We start from the raw sequence: 24,339 nt of genomic DNA on the forward strand, positions 1-24,339 counted from the left end.
CATACGGAGGGGTTGATTCCCTGTATGTCTGCCATCTGCCAACCAAAAGCGCCCTTGTGCGTGTGCAGAACTTCAATCAACTGTTCTTCCATATCCCTGGTCAGCTCAGAAGAAACAATTACAGGCAAAGACATAGGTGGTTGCAAAAATGCATACTTAAGGTGAACAGGTAATGGTTTAAGGTCAAGGATCGGTGGTTCCTCAATGGAGGGTTTTGGAAGGGAACCAGAATTACTTACTAACTCCTCAACGTGTCGAATCCAATAACACCTTTCCGCTTCCAATTCACTTAATTCAATAAGTTCACTTTCTGGCACTGTGATCTCAGCAGGTGCTAGACTTTGTTCCTGATCTTCCTGGAAGACATCTTCAACAATAACATCGTTAGTACAAATAAAATTACAAGAGGAAGTGTCTACCGGATACTTCATTGATTTCACAACACTGAATTCCACTTTCTCATCGTGTAGTCGAAGGAACAGCTTCCCTTCTTCCACGTCGATCAGTGTCCTCCCTGTTGCTAGGAACGGTCTTCCCAAAATAATGGGCACCTGATCATCCTCCTCAATGTCTAGAATTACAAAGTCTGCAGGGAAGATGAACTTGCCAACTTTCACGAGTAAGTCCTCGACAATTCCGGTTGGCCTCCGTACTGAGCGATCTGCCAGTTGAATGGTCACTGAAGTTGGACTCGGATCTCCCATTCCCAATTTCCTGTATACAGAGAGTGGCATCAAATTAATATTGGCACCCAGATCACAAAGTGGATACTTGAAATGTGTACTACCTATGGTGCAAGGAATGCTGAAACTACCAGGATCCTTAGATTTTTTTGGCAGATTCATGCTCAACATAGCAGAGCATTCCTGGCTCAACATTACAGTCTCATGGTCCCCTAACTTCCGTTTTTTTTGTGATTAGCTCCTTAAGGAATTTCCCATAAACAGGCATGTTTTCAAGTAGTTCAAGAAAGGGAAGATTAATTTCAATTTTCTTAAACACATTTAAATTTTTTGCATATTCCTTATCTAATTTAGTCTTTCGACTTGGATAGGGTAGGGGTACCTTAGTAGGCTGAACATTTGGGTCCGCAAACAGTTTAGGGTTAGGGACACTTACCTGATCTGGAGCGGGGGCGACTGGGGAGATTTTGTCGGCGAGATGCGACTCAAAGGGGTTGTCTCGCCGAGACACTATAGTGTCTCGCCGAGACGCCTCCAACGTCGGGTTGTCTCGCCGAGACAACTCGGGCGATGTCGCATTTTCGTCGACCGAGTCTCCTAAGCCGCTTCTTACCTGATTGCCACTTCTGAGTTGGATGGCATGGACCCTTTCCTTCGGATTCTGCTCACTGTTTGGGGGTAGTTGTCCCATAGGACGTTCAGAGTTATTTCTCGCCATTTGCCCCAACTGCGTCTCTAACTGCTTCGTGTGAGCTTCATTCTGTACCATACGAGTTTCCATTCCTGAGACTCTCCCGTCTATCGCTCCCAATACCTTTATCATGGCATCCACCTTATCCTCTAGGGTGTCTTTCTTCTTTTGGTATTGGTTCTGATTTTGCTGAGGTGGTGCTGAAGAGGTTCCCTGATTGGAATTCTGAAACCCAGGCGGTCCCAAAGCTGCTTGATTGTTGGACCAACTGAACCCCGGGTGATTTTGTCTCCAGGCGGGGTTGTAATTGTTCTGGTAAGGTCCATTATGCTTCATGTAATTGACTTGCTCTAGCACTATGGGGCATTCTGTGCTTATGTGCTCTCCCACGCAGATTTCGCATTTGAAGACTGGCGCGGGTGCTGGTTCGGACTTTTTCATCTCAGCCAAGACAAGATCAAGCTTTTCTGCCAGAGCTGCTACCTGAGAGTCTGAATCTGATGTCCCCACCGATTTTGATGGGGGGGCCTCTATGGCAAAAACACCACGTCTTGGGGTCGGCTTCTCTATCTGCCAATGTGCACTACGCTCTGCTAGTTCCTTCACAAGGCTATAAGCAACTGCCATTGTCTTACTGAACAAATTACCACCTGCAGCTGCATCCAAAGAAGCTCTATTAGCAGAAGAAATACCAGAGTAAAAGAGTTGTACCAAATGGTGCTTTTCAAACCTATGATGTGGGCACTTTCGCAGGAGCTTTTGGAATCGTTCCCAAGCCAAGTGTAGATTTTCACTCTCAAACTGTTTGAAACCTATAGCAAAATTAAGGTCAAGTATAAACCTATCGCAACAAGTAATAAAGTGTGCAAGCACAGGTCGAACCCACAGGGAGACATGATTGCAGAGCCACTAAGTCTAATCAAACGTCCAAATGTCAAGACAAATAGAATTGGGATGTAATTGGCATTAACTAAATATGCAATTGATCATAAGGAACTGAAAATTAAACAAGGGATAACAATTGGTGAGATTAATGGATGAGAAATCTGGGATTTCGGATCCTTTGGTTGAATCATATATCTAGGTTGAGAGTTAAGAGTAGTTAAATCATGTCGAAATGTAACGGCAACCAATCTAGAGAAGGTATGAATGTGATCAGTATTCTAAAACCCCTATTCACATGTGTTCAAACAATAGCTTGGTTAGGCAATATGTTCTAAAACATGTAAAGCATTACTAAGTCCCGTTTGGTTGAAATCTAAGCCGTAGCCCGAGTAAGAACCGCACTCCTAGTGTCCTAGCGAGGTTTGACTGTATGGGTTCGGGATAGACTCTCTCCTCTCGGTCTCGAGTCTATCTAAAATTCTATTTCCTCTTGGATCAAGACATTAAATACATACAATCAAATTACAGTTGACAATCAAATCACAATCTTAACTCCAGATCCAAATATATGTATTCATTCACACCAAATTCACCTCCATCCCAGATTGGATGGAGATTAGCCCATAGATATGCAAATCAACACAATCATAATGGAAAAGATGAAATCCATAAATGTATTGAAATTCAATAGAGGAGTACAAAGGAGAGAAAACTAGACTGTCACTCTAGTGATCGTCGATGAATCCTCGGCTGAAAGTCGCCAGAAATGGAGTAAGAACAATCGAAAATCCCAAATGCAAATGTTGAGCAAAAGCCTAGCTTCTAAAATTAAGTTCTGATACAAAAATGGCTGCTCAAAGATAAGTTTCAGAAAAAGTAGTAGTCTCCCTAAAAGAGAAAACCTAATTCCCTTTTATAGTTACACCAAAAGCTAAAAGGGCAAAAAGGTAAATTACAGGAAAATAACTGGACATTTCCAGGTCTTCAAAGGGGCAAAATAACAAAAAGAGCCGGAATTGCGACCTGTTCCGCGTTCTGTCTCGCCGAGACAGAAGTTGTCTCGGTGAGACAGTGGCTGTCTCGGCGAGACAGTAGTTGTCTCGGCGAGACAGCTTGTGGCCGGGCCCGCTTCAGTTCTTCGTTCTTTCGGTTGATGCCTGATTGCTTCCTAGAGCTCCAAGAAGGTCCAAAAAGTCCTGAAAGACACTAATCATGCCATAAGAGAGAGGAACAGAAAAATCGACCTAAAACACGAAAACAATAAACAAAACAGTTGAAAATAACTAAGAACAGTGAATGAAATGCACCTAAACATCTATGAAATATGGAAATATCAATGTGTATGACAAATACTGCTCTAGTATCACTTGAAAGCTTTTTTCTCTTTTCAGTGTTCGGTAATTCATCAGTTGTGAATGAGTTGGGCATTGGCTTTTATAGTAGAGGTTTTGGGGAAGATCCGTTTGGAGGGAAAACGACTTCTGTTACCATCAACTTCTCACTTCTGTGCCAGCAGTCTAAAAGGTTATTGTTGTCGAGGCATGGCTTCTATCTATTGACTCGCGCGTTCTTCTGACTTATGGTGTAGTAGACTTGCAGTCTGCAATCTTTAGCTTGTCCTTTTTGCCAATTTGGTAACAGCGTGATTTGGCTCAATGTCAACATCTACTTTGTTCTACCTCCAGCTTTAGGGCTTTTGGATTTTGGGCGTCTAATTCTAAGCCATAATCAAGGCTTGGGCCTTTAATCATTTTAAGGCCTTTTTGGTTTATTTTGGATTTAATGCTTAAGATATAATCAAGATTCAATAAACTCATTAGCATAAATCAAACTTAATTTAATTCTTAAATTAAATATTTTAATTTAATTTCCTTAGTAATTATTTTTGCCATATTAAAAAACTCATGGAAATTGTCTTTTAACAGAACCGAAATAAAAAACAAAATAAAATATCAGGAAGATACCTTTGAGAAGGGTATCATACTCGGGATAACCCTCATAATACAAATCTCCTTCGGCAGACCGAAAGAAGAAAGGGATATCATTTTTAATATGCTTAAGCAGCTATTCCTTAGAGAAAGTCAAGCCAAAGTTCACCAAGAGGCCCCGAGTCTCCTTCTCCGCTTCGCTCAAAGGCCCCAATACAGGCCACTTCGTCTTATTCATAGGATCACTATTCTAGGATGACTTGAAGGGGAAACCATTAAGGTACAAAGGCCCCTTCATTGGCTTCCCCTTTTTATTAACAAGGGGAAAAATCCAGAACCACTAAGGTTGAAACTTTTTTATTGTTGGACACCTTATCCTTCACAAATTATTTCTGGTTCAAAGGCAAATTTGAAATTCAAAGGGAATCATTAGTTTCTGATCTCATGGAAGGCGTCCATATTCGTCAAAATAAAGAGCAGTCGGCTCAATATCCAAGTCTTCGCACACCTTCACCAGTTCGAGAAAATCAAGTCAGCCATTAGGAGAGCTCTGAACGGCGTAGATGTCAAATTCATTCAGCACATTAACAATGCTAGAAGAGAAGGAAAGGTGAAACCCATTCTCCATAAATAACTTATAGAAACCCAAGAATCCATTCGAAGCTTTGGTTATTACTTGATCCCGCTTAGGAACGGGCCAAAACATAGATGCTCAAACTCTGGATATTGGGAGATTAGTTATGTCAGGGAAATATCATATATGGAAGAAGGTTGCTAAAAATTCTTGAGGTTGGGGATAATGTTCTTCTTCACATTTTCAGCATTTGAAGCTTCACCAACTTACGGCTTCTTACGACCCATTACGAGGTAAAATAAAACACAGAAAATAAAAGAACAATAAAAATATGGCACTTATTAAAGAAAGGCAAACATGTAAAAGCTTGAAGGCACATACGAAAATGAGAGAAGTCTAAGAAGCAAAAGATGTAAAAATAAACAAGAGGCTTGAATGACCTTTTATTGGGGATGAGAGGACGATGAAAGAGGAAAAGGATAGAAGATAGGCATAATAAATGCCTACAAACGATTAGACTTGCTACTGATTCAGAATCCTAGATAGGCATAAAGAACGAAGCCAGTTAAAATAGGCCACCTAGACAATATGTGTCAAGGTAAAAACAATTTTCAAGGAAAGGCAAACGACATGTGTCAAGGGAGAAAATTATAGACAAAGGGACAACCGAAGGAAAAAGTAGCTACTTCACTTCTCCCATATGTATTGAACCCTACTAGTGTTCAGAAAAAGGGTGGGGGATAAATGATATCATATAAAACGAATCAGATGCGTGGCATTATAAAAGTCATCGGATCAGCTGCCACGTGTTACAAATTGGATCTTTGAATCAGTTAAAATGCTTTCATGGAACATTTTCCCTTTAAAGGAAACCCCAATGCGGCTAGGTTAAAGCTAGACTCCTAATAGGAGGAGTCCTAATACCAAAAGGATTCCTAACAAAAAGAGGGGCTATGTCAGCCTTATACATAGGTAGGTATGATCACATCCAACGGTACATTAACACTACTATCTCACAACTAGTCCTTACTCCTCAAACTTTGGTTCGCCGGACTCCATACCCTCTCTAACCTTGGATTCTATTTTATATGTGGATTCCGGAAGATTCGGCAAGACATTCAGACTCTCAGTCACAAGTTAAGATACAGGGATATCAACAGGTTAAATCATCCTGGTCCAGTAATAATGTATAAAATTATTGAGAATTCACAAAGACATCAGTTGAAAAACCAAAGGATTAAATTTCTCGTGTGCGTATTATTCTCAATGTAAATTGATTGTTAGACTATTACCAAGTAAAAAGGATTAAGGCCCTGTTTGGTAAAGAGCGTTTTAGGATAAAAAAAGCGGTTTTGACCAACTTTAGCGGTTTGACCACTGAAACCACTGATTGGAGTGTTTGGTGGAGAGAGGTTTGGGAGAGAGTTTTGGGATGAAAACGCTAATTTAGAAAAAGCTCATTTTAAGAGCTTTTTCAATTAACGTTTTGCAATATTAAAATTAATGGACTTCTTTAACCCTAATTACAGTAAAACCTCTATAAATTGATACTCGATAAATTAATAAACTCTTTAAAATAATAATTTCTTCTGGTCCCGACTTGGACCAGTTCAAAAAATGATCAATTTTAATAAATTAATAAGATAATAAATTTCTAGAACAACCCTTTATAAATACCTTGTATTATTACCTCTATAAATTAATAATTTCTTAAATACGTATGCAAAATATATATAGATATACATACTTAGGATAATTTAGCAAAATATGAATCTATAGTATTTTATTTTTTTCTTGAAATTTAAATGTAGTTAAATCTATTGGAGAAACCACTCATAAACAACTTTCTCCATGTCTTGATACTTGGCTGATTTGTGTCGTTTGATATATGTTACCTTTCCAAAATCAGCAGAAAGATATTCAGATGATCTCTTAAGAGTGTTAGATATTGTATCTTGATTAACTTTCAAATGATATGTTTCATTTAGTCAATCTTGTAAACCCTTTTGAGTGCTTGCTGGGTGATCTCTATTGTATTCACACAATGCTTTTCTGATTTGATCGGTCATGGTTGATTTATCGACACCTTTTAGATAAGAAGTCATTTTTTGTATGATTTGAATCAACACTCCATGTGAATTTATATAGTAATTCATTAACTATGATTCATTAACATAAATACAATGAACTTTCAAGTTCTATTAACTTATATAATGCACATTTTATTTTATTTTATTTGTTCATTAATTTTGGACAAATACTTTATTTAAATTAGTAATTTAAAATTTATTTTTATAAAAAAATTAAAATCATTCAATAAATTAATAATTATTAATTTATCGATTAATTAATAACTCTCTAAATTAATAAAATCTCATGGTCCCAACATTATTAATTTATAGAGGTTTTACTGTATTGGTTTAATAGGCACCCAGCCCCCTAAACTTGTAACTTTTTTTCACCTGGTCCCCTCAACTTAGGGGACAACTTCTCAACCCCCTCAACTCTCCAAAAACATCACATACAGCCTCTTACACCCCTATGTTCGGTTAAAATATTGACCCGTGTAGAAAATGCGTTTGACTGTTGACCACACCAATGCCACGTGTCATTTTTTATTAAATTTTTCCATTGAGACCCATGTTCGGCGAGCAAGCCCATTTGTGCTCAGCGAGCAACTACCAGAGATGGATTTCGATCAGAATTCTTATGCCAGAATGGAAAATTTTAATAAAAAAGTGACACGTGACATTGGTGTGGTCAACAGTCAAATACGTTTTCTACACGGGTCAATATTTTAACCGAACATAGGAGTGTAAGGAGCTGTATGTGATGTTTTTGGAGGGTTGAGGGGGTTGAGAGGTTGTCCCCTAAGTTGAGGGGGCCAGGTGAAAAAAAGTTACAAGTTTAGGGGGCTGGGTGCCTATTAAGCGCTAATTATTTTATGTATATTTTTATATATTAAAAAAAGAAATGCCTTATTCGTCTTTTTTGCACAAACCGCTATTATCAATCAGCTAATTTTTACCAAACAGATCTACACTTCAAAAATCAGCTAATGTAATCAGCTAACAGCTAATTCTCAAACAGGGCCTAAATTTCTCACGTGCTTATTATTCTCAATATAAATTGATTGTCAGACTGTTACCAAGTAAAATTGGAACTGATTTCCTATGTTCTTTGGAACTGATTCCCCTAAGTGCTTATTATTCTCAATATAAATTGATTGTCAGACTGTTACCAAGTAAAATTGGAACTGATTTCCTATGTTCTTTGGAACTGATTCCCCTAAGAACATATTCAAGGTGATATTTGTAGACCTATTCATCCACCATTTTAAATATTTTATAGTACTAAATGATGCATTTACAAGATGATAACTATTAGACAGCTGACTGTATATATAAATCTTACACATTAGAGATTGTTTGCATTAAAGATTACTCTAATGACACGAATTCATGTTGTTATAGTTATGACGATAGTATAATTTGTGTTGAATTTGTCTCGAATTTGTATGTTAGATTAGACGTGGACGATACTATTACTGGCAAGCATCAGACTTGAATTTCTCTGTAAGGATTTATTTTTATGGCATAGTATCGTCAGTGCTTTTTATAGACCATTTACATTAGCAACCACCAATTAAAATGGCTTGAATGTTACAAATCATAATTATATGAAACCCTCAAATCAATTGCTTAAGATTGATGGGGTCAAATATAAAATCTGCATAACAAGAGGAATAAATATAAACAAACATTGTTCTTGTCTTGCATTTCCCTTTTCTAAATTATCATCCTAGAGTAGAGTAGAGACTTTGCCATGGAAGCTTATCTACAGTTTCCTTCCATGCCAAAATCAAACACAACACAACCAACACCCATATCTACATCATTTGTGTGTGCATTTGCTGCTATTATTTTGTTCATTTCAAACACCAGGTACGTCTTTCATGCCTATTTACATAATTAACATACTTCACCTTCTCAACTACTCCGGCCGGAAGCTCACTAGTTGAGGGAGGAAAGTTGATTGAAGCTTCTTTATGTCATTAGCTGTCACTTTGCACGACTCCAGGGTCAACGACTTCAAATTCTTCAGCGGCTTCAGATGCTGCAACCCTGCACTTGTTATGCGAGAATTTGACACGTTCAACGACACCAATCCCGTCAAGCCTGCATATGCATGTGCCACACTGATTATATGTATTGCATAAAAACTGTAAGCTTGTACAAGTATATCAGAAACTAGTAGACAGCTGACTATATATATAAATCTTACACATTGAACAACCTAATTGAGCCCTTCAAAAAACGGTTCAATGTGTAAATTTACAAGGGATCAAGAGCTCAATATGTCAAAATAGAAATAGAAAGATCTTTAGTCATAAAAGGTTAAACCTTGTATATGTAGACCATGTTTCTTGGAATATCAACCATGTGAACGGGGCGAATGAGTTGTGAATATACAGGCAGATGAAGCAATGGGATTTATTTAAACCTACGAGCTTTAGATATTTTACCAGATATCAATTCCAACGATTTGTCAGTTAGATTGCAGTTCTGTGACAAATTGAGTAGGGACAGGGATGACAGATCTTTAATGTTCCTTATGCCAGCATCGGTCAATCCTCCACCACATATTTCCAAAGACTGCAGCTTCTTAAAATCTACTCAAGAACAAATTAAAAAAAAAAAAACAATTAGTATTAAAATAGGAGGGAGACATGATTCTTTTATTAAAAGAAAGCACTGATCCAACTAAAAAACTATTAAAGCTAAACATGATCCTAGCAGTGTCACAAATGAAGCATTTAAACAAGATTTTGTATCATTAACAAGGCTTATTATCAATAATATATTAATATCTTTATCAGAACTTCCATAAGAAAAAGTTAATATAACATACTCCGCAAATAGTTAGTTCCAGAATCTGTAATACGAGCCCCAAATAGATCAAGATGGGTCAATCCAGTCAAACCTGCAAAGCAACACAGCAAGCTGAATGCATTTAGTAATCAGAATAGTAAAGAATATTCTAGTACTAAACAGTTAATTCAAAAATGATTAATCGGTAACAACAACAACAACAACAAAGCCTTAGTCCCGAAATGATTCGGGATCGGCTAACATGAACCATCGTATAAAACCGTGAAATCAAGTCGTGTCAGCGACACAAATTCGCTCCCTCCACTCCGTCCTATCCACTACCATATTTTCCTCAATTCCCAGTAAACTCATATCACTCTCGATCACCCTCCTCCAAGTTTGCTTAGGTCTTCCCCTACCCCTCACCACTACATCCCCTTGCCACTCTTCGGTTCTCCTAACCGGCGCATCAAGCGCTCTACGTCTCACAGGGCCAAACCACCTTAGTCAGTTTTCTCTCATTAATCGGTAACATCAAATAAAATTCAAGTAGCTCCTCAACTCTCAGGAGTTAAAAACAAAAACTGTGCACAAATAGAATATTCATTTAAAATTCGGGGGGCAGGGAGCTCCAGAGGCTAGAACCATTCAATCAATACATTTCCTCAAAATTGATTACTTCTCGTCTTTAAGCCAATAAATTGGCCTTCTCAAGTCGACAACGTCATACTAAGAGAATAATCCAACATAATACAAATTGATATGGATGCGAAGGGTGCATATAATTATTCTCCCTATCGAAAGTGTTGTCACCAAGGTCAATGCTCTCCAACTCCATAAAACCACCTTTTTAACAGAGGTAGATCCACTTCATTTATTACATATGGAACTGCAACGACTCCACTCCAGTAAAGCAACCACCTCTGTCGATGCCAATATCAGACACGGACATTTAAAAGAATTGTGAAACATGAGTGATTAATTCAGTTGAGAGATTTTTTCACCAACAGCATAATAATGAGCCTCTGAAGAATTGCAGCTGATACCCATCAGCAACCAATTATTTAATTTACATTTTGCAAAAAGATATGCATAGATTTTGTGCAGATTTGAGAACTGTTATAAGCCCACACTAGATTTGTTTACCACAGAAGCAAAAGGGAGAAGAAAGGTCGCATCGCAACAGAAAAACGTGTTGCCCGAATATTAATATCTTAAACATACGCCAAAAAACCCTCTTGAATTGGGAGAAATAAAAACGAAAGCTAGAAGAAACTATAAATGAATCAATCATGCCAGGAAATAAAAAATCTATAGGTACCATCTCCACACTACACTTACTTGTTAAGGCTGCAAGTCCACTATCTGTAATTTGGCGAGCATCCAAATTAAGTGATTTCAGAGATGACAATCCAGATAATTTTCTTACGCCACCATCCGTAATCATTGTGAAGGACAAATTTATACTCTCCAAATTGGTCAAACCTAAAAAGAACAAACCACTAATGATCATGTTGGATGTACAGGGTCTATAAACCACAAGTTCATAACAGGAAACAAGGAGAGGTAATATGATAAGAGCTGTTTGATTATCTTCTTTACTTGCTTTTGTTTTCTGAGCCAGCATATGATGTGAATAAATAATTGATGCCAAATATCTAATTTTCTAGTTATTTTTTCAATTGTTGCATAAGTAAGATAGATACCATATAACAGTTTTTGGACAGCAGCACTGGAAAGATGAATAAACAATATTTAGAAAAGCTAACTAGAATTTAAAGGTAGATGGAGTATTATATCTGTCAGATATTAATATGAAGTGGACCTTTAACTATCAGCTTAAGCTTTTAGTTCAAATGGTTCCACAGACAATATCTAATATAAAATATCTATTCAAATGCTTACTGTAATATATCAACAATCTTCATATGACCTACATGACCTATGTTTCGAAGGCCGAGGGTTGATAAAAGTAAGTTTCATAGCATTTATACATAACTAGAGCAACCTCTTGGAATATTTTAAAAAGTGAGTTAAAAACAATATTTAGGCAGGAAATCTACTATACCTTAATAAGCCAAAGAAATGTGATTTCTATGTAGTCTCAGCATGATATCATTTTCATCCATAATTATTTTGACAGAAAAAATATTTAAGTGGGAAACCTACTAAATTAAATTAATAAGCCAAAGAAATGCCATTTCTATGTATTTCAAACACTGATAACAATAATTTATCTCATCCATTGTCTAAAAAAATTATATTTTTTATTTATTGGTAAACAGAAAGAAGATAATTAAGATATTTTTTAGGGCAAAAAGTCAATAATTTAATATCCTTTATCATAACAAATAGGTGCAATCAACTTTAATTTACTACCATGTAACTATATGGGAGAAAAGAAGCATCTTGTCCAACTAAGTTTCTAAGAAATGCATTGGGAATTGAGATGACTGTGTATAATGTGCCACATAGAAACTATTATTCAAAATAAAGTGGCTGAACAAAACCAATAACTTTAAAACTCTATAGAAACCATTTTTAGAGGGACTGTCTAACATCAACAAGAAAGCTACAGAAATTCAAGAACTGGTTTATATGGAAAGAACTAAATCTGTACCCCCAATCAGTAAAGGCAAAAATAACATATATTTGAACTGATTATAAATATCATTTGTAAGTAGGAAGCAGATTTCTAACCAGATATGTGGCGGAGTCCACTACTTCCAACTTCAGTATCTGACAACACTAAACATTTCAAACGTCGAAGGCCTAAGGAAAGAAACAATATTGCGATGTTAGCACTGTTGTTGACAGAAGGAGAAAGGGAAAAAAACACACAAATCATCATGTACACCACAAGTAACATCAATTCCATACTGAAAACACAAAGCACAAGAGTTGCATATATAAGATTGGCCTAGTGGATGCAAAATCTTGGAGAATGCATCGACACAGCTTTTTCCAAACCTGCCTCCATCTTAAGTATTTTCTTCATCAATTTGTTCCCTCACAACAGTTCTAATCTAATGCATCTTACAGGCATCACATCATAAGAACTTGCATTCTTACCCTGGAATCTAGACAACAACATTTTTTTAACCCTATCTTTGGCCCTTAAAAACTTGGAATCATGACTCCCAATTTTTTTTCTTGAAAGCCTATTGTTTGCAATGGAAGAAATTAAAACATTTAAAGCACAAAGACAGAATCAAGTCTGCTTTGCTTCATCATTTATCTCAACCTAAAACTTCATAGGTCAAATAGAACAGAATAGCAATTTTGTCTACATGTGAATTCAACTGTAAACCCACCCATCCTCATACAAGAAAAGCATAAAACAACAATATGCTTGACTTTTGTGTCGTGTGAACACAGTTCAGACATACAATGTTTTGATGTTTAATCTGTGCAGCAGTGCACGACCTTTGTATGACATACACCTTTTAACGACAAGAAATTAAAAATGAAAAAAACAAATTAAGTAAGAACATTTGGAAAAGTTCAGAGGCAACACAAAAACTGACCTGTCAAATTAGCCAATCCTTCATCGTCAATTCTACATGAATCCAAGTTCAAGCTCTCCAAATTGGTCAAACCTGCTCAAAATAGATAAATAAAAAATAAGTCGTTCGTAGAAAATATTTATTTGTCAACAATTTAGTACACAAACCAATTTTGAGTTTCCAAATCATCAAACATTGAATTATAATTATTTCATACAAGTTAAACATGCTTGAAAAACTTAACATAGCAAATTAGACATTCTGTTATGCACTTGCTATTATTCAGAAGCACAACAATAAAACAACCGAGTATATTCCAAAGCCTCCAATAACGATATAGCACCAACATTTTTTCAAGCACATGAAATTCAAGGGAATAGATTAGAGGCATAGCTTACCCACAGAAAAAAAAAAGAAATGGAAAGAAGAAATTCAGAGCCTTATAAGGAAAGAGGATTATGCTTTTAAATTAAGGCTGCTCCTATTTTTGAAGGAACAAACAAGGAACTCTCAAATTCCACCATGGTAAATCAATCACTTCTTTTTAGGCATAATAATTTTGGAAGTAATTGTCAGCTTTTCCTCTAAATGATCTCCCCAACACTTTGGGCATCTCTCAACAATGTCATTGATTGGACACCTAGAAATGTTATCTAAAATAAATGGGAAATTAGAAAGAATTATGACCTACAGACTGGACAAGAAATGAAGTAAGAGTAACAGAGATGCTACCTTTCAGGTGCACCAAACATGCATCTGATATGTCATTGAAACCCAGATTTAAGACCTTTAGCTTTCCAAGCTCTATGGAAGACAAGAAAGCACAAAATAGTTACATGTCTAGAGTGTCGGCAAGCATGAAACACTACTTCAACACACTACAAGATATAAGCAAATTATGCGACTTATACTTACTAGAAAAACCCTCACATCCATCATCAGAAAGATGACATCTACTGAGATTCAGATACAGAAGAGCAGTAACAGCTGCACAAATATAGAAATCTGGTCAAACCTAACCTTCTGCAAAGTTTGAACAGATTTTGTTTACATAATCATGATGGTTTTTGCTAACTTTTAGAACCATGCCTGCAAACAGACATTCAACCCAAATGATATCATATATGTTCCCATAGATCCCATCATACTACCAATTATTGGGAAACCAAGCCTACTAAGCATAATTGTGATATCCAGAACCAAATGCAAGGTCATCTTTAAAATTACAAATAATTGAAAATGATACTAACGATAAGAGGTGTTGGAACCAATTGAAATCTTAAGAAGCTAAATGGATTGCAAACCTGAGAGAGAATCCAAGCATGAAGCTGTAACTGGGCACCCCTCCAAATTCAATAGATTAAGCTTATGCAGCCCTGAAACACATAACCAGTAATCAACCCCTTTTCCTTTTATCGATGCAAGGAACTAAAAATCAAATAAAAGGAGGCTTAGATGGTCCTCGGTCAAACAGCTGAAGGGCAAATATGGTAATGCACAAAACATATTATTGATCAAGGACCTCTCTTGTTCCAGCATTAAGTACCATATAAACAATAGGGCAGTGACTCCCCCAAACAATACACCTATTAAATAGCTTACATTGGATAATGTAGATTTGAAAGGCCATGAAAATATCAAGTTAAAGTGTTAAACCAAGTTTAAGACTTGTGCCAAATAAATAATTGTCGCACTTAAGAAGAAGAACATAAAACAGTTCAGTTTTATGATTATGGCATAAAATATATATTAGCATAATATACAGTAAAAACACGAGAGAGAGAGAGAGAGAGAGAGAGAGAGAGAATAGTACCTTTCAAATAAGAAATACCTAAATCTGTAACCTTGCTGCAAGAAATTTGTAATCCTTTCAAGTTTGTCAAGCCTGAAGAAAATTGAATGAGCAATTCAATGTGATACTAGAAATTTCATTAGATAACACTTGAAATTGATAGGTTCATATATTCCACAAGAATATATCTCAATGAAGATGACAAACCAACATTGTGCTTTCTTTTTTCAAACCCTATTTATGTTATTGGCATGTCTCGCATTGATCACCTCAAAAGTTGATGTATATAAGCAATAAATAATTCCAAGTCTTAAATTTGAGGAATGGTCAATTCGAGTCAAAGTGCAGCGAAATAATTCTCTTGATCTGGCTAAACCAACAACTGACCCTCTAGTGTCTATGTTCTTTTTATTTTCTGAAACTGGGAAGAAAAGGCATATTACCTGAGAGATGCTTTATATCAGCATCTGTTACGCAGTTGCACCACTTGATATTAAGAGACTCCAACTTTGATAGACCTACAAGAAAAAGAGATGTGGTAAAGCTTAGTCAAGGAATAAATTACTCACACGTTTCCCTTTAGGCAATATCCCAACTTTAAAGCTCCAAAACAAGCCTTCCAATTTCTTCAAATAAACTTCGGACCATATGCATACACAAGACTAACTTGATTAAATAATTCTACAGAAATACTTGCAGATGCATGGATACCCACTGCAAATGTGTCTTTTCTCCACAAACAAATGCATACAGAGATTTAAAAAATGAAATTCCAAGACTCTAACCCAAATATCTTTCAACATATCAACAGACAGCATAATTATAAAATTCTAAAAATAATCACTGTGATCCGCACCAATAGGCACATAATGCCCGTGTTTATCTGCATTTTGAGAGCCTTTCTGCATTTTAGGCAAGAAAACACAGTTCTACTGCTGCTTTGTGGAGAATGAAACCAGTGGACCAATGAAATTTTATACGTCACTTGATAAAAACATAGAAATGAACGCATTTAGCAATCTTTGTTCCATCCCAGTTAAATGTGATCTATATATTTGGCAAGCAAGTCATTCCCCATGAACAAGGAACCAAAATACAATAAAATTACATTGGAAAGGATCCAAGTGTACTGATTAGAGCTTTTTAAAGGTGAAAAATACCTTTAAGATGGACAAGTCCGCCACCAATGCCAGGACATCTCTCTAGATCCAATTTTACCAAGTTGACTAAACTTGTGAAGGCACTCATTCCTTGTGACGTGATAGAATTGTTTCTTCTAAAACTTAAACTTGACAAGTGTGAGAGGCCTGTATTATTTGCAAAAGCAATATTACAAAAATTAATCCCAAGCATTGCTGCATGCTCATTGCAATAGAAAGAAAAGAGGGGAAATAAGTAGAAAGGTAAGAACAGTTCAGCGGAGACAAGAAAACTAGTTGCATGAAAAAGAGTTGGGATAGTATCTCAGTTAGGAGAACTTATCATCTCCTCAATAGAGAAGCAACTATCTAATTAGCATAAATGGAAGAGTTGGTAATGCTCAAAATTCATTTAAATAAAGATTTGAAAGAGAGCAGACTCTCTGCTTCTCAAGTCCCACGTCAGTGAACACATGTATCAGATAAGATATAAACAGCTTTCCAATTCTCCTGAAGCCAATCAGATACAAGAGAATCAACCAGATAACTCATTTTCATTTAAGGAAATTAAGCTAATTAATTTAGCATCTTTCAAATTTAATTAGTTTAAAGGGCCAAATGCATCACCAAGCCACACTATGTTTGGGAACTCAACTAATCCATAATATCAACCTATTGCAATCAGCAATAAGTCCTTTTTCGACATATAACTCTCTTTTGGATACGAAACTTCATTAACCCTGGAACATCACTGAGCATGGAAGAAGACTTATCAAGCAAGCACAACCAGATTTCATTTCAATGATTCATACTTTTAGACCTCCCGAAACTTCATTTCTTAATCCTTGATAATGAAAAACACAAACTGAGATCACAGTCCTATCTGAGTGGTATAATTTTCCTATATTAACAGAATGCAGAATCTACTAATGCATAGAGTAGTCTTGCTGAATGGAGAGTGGAAAGAAAATTGAGCAAGCAATACAAAATTAATTTGCATGAGAATTGAAACCAACGGACATGTTCAGTGCACCCAAAAATACATGTGATATACCAAGAGTACTACACACAAAATAAAATTTTAATGTCAATGCTAAGAGTTAAATTTGGATTCCTCTTAATTACAGAGGTTTACTGGCTAAAAGACATATTTTCCAGCATGTAGAGCAAGCTAACAGATTCCCCTATATTCCTAACTGTCTTAGGTCCAGAATTGTAGCATTGCATAATATAACAATAACTTGTGTCTTTTACGATTCCAATTTCTCACTTACTATTATGCTTCCCTCTTGTGTGTTATCAATTAATTACTATTAGTAATTACTCCTGACTTGGCCCTATAACTTGCAACAGGTTCAGTTAATTAGCTTGCATCATCAATGTAGTCTCTTTTACTGTATAACTAGGATAACAGAAAGCAAAGAAAATAGAAGATTACCACGGATGTGATTAAGTCCAACATCTGAAATCTGGTCACAATAATTAAAATTTAAAGCTTGTAGATTTGTGCAATCGTTTAGTTGAGTCAGTCCAGAATCAGTGACATCTGAACCAGAAAGATCCACAGAAAGTAAAGATATCCCTTGAGAAGATATAACATCCATCCAACTATTGTTAACTCCAGGACATTCTCCCAAGTGAAGATCCTAAACCCACAAGCATATCAACACATGCAACAATCAATAATCAAACAATGACAATGATCTTAAAAGAATTTGACAAAAGACCCACTAGAAATTACCTGGAGAGCACAATCTCGAAAAGCTTCAAGAGAAGCATCAGTCAATCGTTGAGAAGAGACCAATTCATTGAAAATCTGCTGAGTAATATCTCTTGGAAGCATTGAGAATGAGCTATATTTGTCCAAGTCCTGTGTTACATGAAAACTTAAAGCAATCATTCTCTCTGGAAAAAAAATTAGGGGATCCTCATATAGCATTGTGCAGAACATACCTCAGAAATCTTTTTGATGCACAATTCCATGAGAGTTGGACATCTCTGATTCCCTCGCTGCAGTTCATAGGCAGGTCTAGAAAATGAAGTAGCTAACCACTTTGAGCTTGCACTTTTGCTATATCTTCCAGAAATCCCTCGTTGCAAATTATCTTCATTGTCCAACTGATCTCTCTTCCTTGAACAGGCTCCTCCCATTGAGAAAATATCTTGTAATCAGTTACGTCATAAAATTTGCTGGAGAACGCTGCCCTAATCCATCGACTTTCCTAAAATAGATATGTACTATCTACTCCACCCTGTAAAAATTAGAAAAAATCCAATAAACATTAGCATACTTTATTAAGTATAGAATAGCTAATTCTCATTGAAGAAGCCTGAAATACCCAAATGTTTTCTGATGATGGCGTTTCACACCATATTCTGTGAAAAAGTGCAAGCATAAAAGCTTTTATTACAAATCATCACAATGCCAATTAAACTACCTAAGCAAATGAAATGCTCTGTAAAACCAACAACGCTTGAGCTACAGGAGGCACTTGTTATATCAAAACAGCACAAAAGTGTGCAAAACAATAAATAGTATCCTCCTTTTAGCCAAATGAACGTAAAAATACTTAACCAAACCATTCCGCCTAACTAGAAATTAATGTCATTATACAGCCTGGACACTTTTACAGATGAACACTATGTGCAACTTATCAAGAAGATTACTACCCATCCACTCTCCTTAATACCAAGCCTAATCACATAAAATGAACCATCGGGAGTTCCGAATAGAAAATTAAGAAAACTATATGAAAGCCATCTTTCCAGAAGTTCTATAGAAATAATAAAATAAATCCAGTTATGTTTACAAAAAAAAAAAAAAAAAAAAAAAAAAAATGGAACTTGAACATTTTCAGTTCCATACTTCTACAATAATTATAATAATAATAACAACAATATCACAAAATAACTAGCATATAGATACATTTTTGCTATCTGTGAGCACTCCAAATATATCATATCCTCAAAAATACCAAATTCACATTTTCAAAACTACACTTCAAATTTTCTCAGCAACAAAAAGAAAACAGTAAGCAAAGGCAAAACAGGAAACTTAAAAAAAAAAAAAAAACATCAAAGAAGGCAACTTTTACCGAAACAGATGACTAAAAATTTATCCCAAAAGAGTCAAACAGTATTAAAGAAAAAAAAAAGTAAAAATCTTTGACAAGAACCCAACAAATTTTTTTTAGAAGATAGATAATTTAGTTTTCTTCTTCATAATCCAACCAACACACATATATGCATGTAAGAAGAATATCATGAGAAGAAGATTTGGTCAGATCATTTTCATGGAAATCATATTCCGAGGCAACAAGCAGACAAGAGGAAAACACAAAACAAGAAACAATAAAAAAGGAAAATGAAAAATTGATCCTCCATCAGTACCTTGCCATGATCGATTATGGTAACAGATAGGTATCGAACTCTCCGATCACTAAAATCAACAGAGAGAGAGAGAGGCTGTGAGCAGAACAGAGGAGCTCCGTAGCTAAGCTGATGCTGAAAAGAAATAGAAAAAAAACTAAGGCTCCGTAACTAAGCTGTGACCGAACCAGATTCCGAAGCAGTTGATGATTGACACGTTGGAATGAGTAGGGAAGGGACGGAAGGTAGGATAGAGGTTTAGGTGCACTGAAAAACAAAACAAAAGATGAGATAAGGAGGAGGGAAATGTGGGTCCGGAGGGGGCTTAGATATTCCTACTCTCTTTGCTTTATCCATTAACACAGAATAGGGGCCCACTTCACGGGGTTTTCTTTTGAGGATAGCACACGCAAAGCTTGTTTTATTGATTTGTAAATAATAATTAATGATTGCTAATTATCAAAACCAGAAACTAGGGAGCGTAATGCTAAAGCAGTAAACTGAAACAACCTTTGATTCTCTTGTTTTTTTTTTTATTACCATTAACAAAACAACAAAAAAAAAAAAAAAAAAATTAATGCTGCCAAGTTATATACAATCATATTTAATTGGTGTTTTCATGAATAAAATAAATCCGTAAAAATGGTTTTATCTCTTTAAAAATATCATTAACAAGTGCACTCATCCAATTATTAGAGCCGGTCCTTGGCTATGAAATGAGGGACGCCCACCCAAGACCCATAATGATAAGAAATACAAAAAAAATTATAAAATATTTTTATAATATATATATAAATACAGAGATGAACATGTAATATTAAAATTAATTGGTTTAGTCGGTATGAAAAGTTATCTGGTGATTTCATTTTAATTTGAGATTGAAAGTTTGAACCTCTTTCTTTCAATTTTTCAATTACTTTCAAATATTTTTTTCCTCCTCTCACCTTATTTTATCACTATCAAATATATATTTTTTCCATTTATTGAGGTCGAGGGTTCCAACCTCTTTTTTCCATTTTTTAATTACTTTCAAATATTTTTTTTCTTCTTCCACTTTATTTTATCACTATCAAATATAACTTTTTTTTTCATTTTTTTTCTATAATGAATTGTTATTATAATTTCCATGTTTCCTTAAATCTAAATTATCAATTTATATATTGAATAAAAAATAATTATTTAATTTTTTCTCATCATTATTATTATTATCCAATTTCAATTTTTTTCTTAAATTTAAATGTCAATTCATTTTCAAAAAAAAAAATGTCAATATATATATGGCACATACTTGTTATTTTATTTTAGTATACAAATAATTCTAGTTAGTATACTCGTTAATACTACACTACTAATTTAGCTTCCATATAAAAAATATTGCAATCTTAAACATAACGTTTACGAGTTGGTGCAATTTCAAACCTAGTTGATTAAAAATGAGTTTTTTCCATTAACATTAAAAATGAGTTTTTTCCATATTGAGTGACCAGAACGGTGGAGGTTGGAATGGAGATAGAATAAGAAATTACACATAAAAGACCTCATTTTCATCAATTAAGCTTGAAAACATACTAATTGATAAACGTTAGGCTAAAAATTACAATATTTTGTTTATGAATGCTAGTTGCTTTCTCCTAATAACCATATGACTAAATTAGTACCTTATTCCTTGTAATAAAAAAAAAATCATTCAGCCTCCAACTTAAAAATGCATATATGGGGGGACCCAAATTTATCATCTCGCCCCGGACCTCTAAAAGGTCAGGAACGGCCCTGCCAGTTATGAATAATTTCTTGTTTGCAAAGAAGACGAATCACCGATAGAGAATTTGATGCAATCTGATTTGAATTAAACCCAACTTCCCGAACAATACGAACTAATGATAATATTGCCAATAATTCTGCATGCAAGGCAGACATAACCACACTCAAAGGTCCTCCACCTGATAGTGCTACATAACCTATAAAATCACGAACAACTAAACCAAAAGTGCCCTTATTAGACGTGCAAAAGTAAGTTGCATCACAATTAAGTTTATATTCGTGAATCAGCGTTGGAGACCAGTGGATCGACTTAGCCATACCTTGTTCAGGAAAAACTTGATCAACTCTTGTACCATACACAAGATCAACAACAACGGACCCATTTAGAGTTGACAACACAAACGCCACAGCCTGTTGCGGACCTTTCTGAAGCCGGCCATGACAAACCTGGTTTCGCTCATACCATATCATCCAGATCAAACAACAAAAATACGCCAATTTCGGCCATGATAATATACAAAAAATTGTCGAAAACTAGTCATGGCAATCAGTCCCAGATACTTTATAAACCTTCATAGACAGATTAGCAGCTTTCCAGTACATCTTAGTAATTGGACAATTTTTAAACAGATGAATTAGAGACTCCTCCTTCCAACCACAAAATATACATCTAGCACATAAAGCAATTCCTTTTCTTGAAAGGTTATGAAGACTTGGTAAAATATTTTTCGACGCACACCAAACAATATGTAAAAAAATTGCCGGTGTTTTTACATTCCATAGAAACTTCTAGAACAATTGGTGAACAATTGATGAGGAACCTACAGATTGAGATAATTGTAATGAACGAACAACAATCTTATAACCTGATTTTACCAAATAATCACTCACTCGATAATGTAACCAGAATAAAGAGTCTTCTACATTCATTCTACTTAAAGGGATACATAAAATGACATTTGCGACATCAGGAGTGAAACAAAAATTGATTAACTCTCTTTTCCAACAAAAAGAGTCAAAATCAATCAAACAAGAAACTCATTCCGAAGGAAGATCATTAAGAAGAATTAATGGTCGATTATAAGAAACATCAGGAACCCAACGGGATCGCATCATATTAATTGATCGACTCTCCCCAATTCTCCAACAACTTCCATCAATAATGACATCTCTTGCTTTTAGTAGGCTACGCCAACATGATTTACTTGTTAGGTTGAAGGTGAAATGTAGAAATAAAAATACTTTTTAACAGTTGGAGCTAATACAAATTTTACCTTTTTCCTTATTTGAATGTACTACACTAGTTGTAGATTAGTTTTTATATATATATATATATATATATATATATATATATATACACTCTTTTTTTAGATTCGTTAGGTATCTTTTAGGTGAATCTTTTTCCAATTAAATCTTTTTAAGTACATTATGACTCGAACACGAGATGTAGTTTAAGACTTGAGACTTTTAACCATTCAAATCAATCTTAATTCATAATGCACTTTTGATTATACTAATTTACGATATTAAAAATAAAAATTTCTTCCACAAAAAATAAAATTTATTCAATTATAAATAATTTGATAACTTATTCCTATTTTAAATACTTTTACCAATTAAAATTGCCTCGAATGATGGGTTTTTCCACAATGCTATTAATGGCAATTAGTCACTATAAAAATTTTGGTTAAAAATAATATACACTGTAGTGCTTATTTTCGTCTATCATGGTTAGTTGAAACCGATGATATAATCAACAGTTTCAATTTTTTGCAAAGACCTCTATTATTGAATAATCGGGGCCAGAGGTTGATATTTCCAATAAATTGTGACTGATTTTGCATTAATCGGTCTCCTAACATTGGTTAATTAAAAATCAGTGTCGGTTGATGTACGAATATCTCTGTACATGAGAGATTTGCATGTCAAGCCTCTACTCCCTGCATGGGAGTAGAGGCGAAAGAGGCAAAATAATTTTGCCCTTTCTAATTCTAAGTCTTCGTATTTGTTATTTCAATGTATTTATATACTATCTTTTTCTCTCTTTACTTATTGACAAGAAAAAAAAGTTGAAGAAAAAATTACTCACTTTTTACTACTATCTTCTTCTCTCTTTACTTATTCACTCTTCCTTTAAATCTAAAGGTGTGTAATTTATGACCATAAAATGCAAATATGAGGTGTCTAACCAAACACATAAAACTCTTCCTTTTAAAGTGAAAAGACAAACAATACGAGAAAAGAGGGTAAATTTCACCAATGGTGTACACCATTTGCCCTATTTCACAATTTGGTATACAATCTTCAATTTGTCTCACTAATATGTACGAACTTATAGGTGACTGAACACTATGGTATACAACATGTAAAAATGACCGATCAACGCTCAATCAACGCGCCAACTCAGGTTTGACCGGTCAAAAAGTTTAAAAAAATTGACAAATTACTTATATACCCTTATTTAAAAAAGACTCTCTCTCAAACAAAAGAACCACTTATTAAACCATGACTGAACAAAAGCTTCAGATCCAAATCCATCTCAATTTCAAAAACACAGATTTATGTTTTACTTAAGACTTGAAATTCAAAATTTTCAAAGAAAATCGAAAACCAAGCAGTACACAACTATGAGAAAGCATGGAAAAGAAGAAAATTGAAAACCAAAGCATGGAAATTTCTGGGATTTTTTTCCCAATTAAAGCCTCCACTGATGCTACTTCTTTATTGAACAAAAAGACCATCAATTATACACCGATTTAAGCCTCCACTATTTTCTCCCCAATTAAAGTCTCTGTTATTTTTTTTCCCAATTAAAGCTCTTGTAGCACCGCCACATTTTGGGATAAATTTCTTGCAATCCACTTGTCCCAACTCTGCTATTGATTGGTTAGCAGCGAATTCGACTGCTTGTTTTGTTGATGTTGCCAATGGTCTAGAGAAGATTCCTGCTTCTTCTACAGCAGTTCAGTCTGAACGAAAATGAGGAAGCTTCGGTAGTTGAAGGGACTGTAATGATTTCTAAATTTTAGTTAATGCTGGAAGGAGAGTTTGAGTATTCCATCAATGATGCCAAGGTGTAAAGGTGAAATTTAGAGGGAACTCTTAGGCCTGAATATTATCCAACAACAGCAAGACTGATA

At 35.1% G+C, this 24,339-nt stretch overlaps 1 protein-coding gene across 3 annotated transcripts; it reads right to left on the minus strand.

Annotated features, from left to right (window-relative positions):
- Window positions 1-8,474: 8,474 nt before the first annotated feature.
- On the minus strand, window positions 8,475-19,618 carry LOC136222085 (uncharacterized). 3 transcript variants are annotated; one of them, XM_066009557.1, is made up of 17 exons: window positions 19,460-19,564; window positions 18,409-18,445; window positions 18,023-18,321; window positions 17,811-17,939; window positions 17,508-17,715; window positions 16,091-16,237; window positions 15,374-15,448; window positions 14,952-15,023; window positions 14,443-14,514; window positions 14,054-14,125; window positions 13,871-13,942; window positions 13,160-13,231; window positions 12,333-12,404; window positions 10,974-11,117; window positions 9,673-9,744; window positions 9,287-9,433; window positions 8,475-8,939 (listed from the first exon to the last, which is right to left on the minus strand). In XM_066009557.1, exons 3-17 carry the CDS (start codon window positions 18,218-18,220, stop codon window positions 8,755-8,757), a joined length of 1,737 nt encoding a protein of 578 aa, XP_065865629.1. In that variant the 5' UTR covers window positions 18,221-18,321; window positions 18,409-18,445; window positions 19,460-19,564; the 3' UTR covers window positions 8,475-8,754. The 3 variants fall into 3 exon arrangements, with proteins under 3 accessions (XP_065865629.1, XP_065865628.1, XP_065865630.1); XM_066009556.1 differs by lacking the exon at window positions 18,409-18,445 and having other exon boundaries at window positions 19,460-19,618; XM_066009558.1 differs by lacking the exons at window positions 13,871-13,942; window positions 14,054-14,125; window positions 18,409-18,445 and having other exon boundaries at window positions 19,460-19,618.
- Window positions 19,619-24,339: the final 4,721 nt, after the last annotated feature.

Source organism: Euphorbia lathyris, chromosome 3 (genome assembly GCF_963576675.1).
Source record: "Euphorbia lathyris chromosome 3, ddEupLath1.1, whole genome shotgun sequence".
NCBI lineage: Eukaryota > Viridiplantae > Streptophyta > Magnoliopsida > Malpighiales > Euphorbiaceae > Euphorbia > Euphorbia lathyris.

Bases quoted from the DNA above. Each gene is read 5' to 3' on its own strand.
- LOC136222085 (XM_066009556.1), bottom strand. From the start codon at position 18,220: ATGGGAGGAGCCTGTTCAAGGAAGAGAGATCAGTTGGACAATGAAGAT. The intron at 17,940-18,022 runs GTATGTTCTGCA...CATGTAACACAG, and splicing joins GCATCAAAAAGATTTCTGAG to GACTTGGACAAATATAGCTC. The intron at 13,943-14,053 runs GTAAGTATAAGT...TGTCTTCCATAG, and splicing joins TGGATGTGAGGGTTTTTCTA to AGCTTGGAAAGCTAAAGGTC.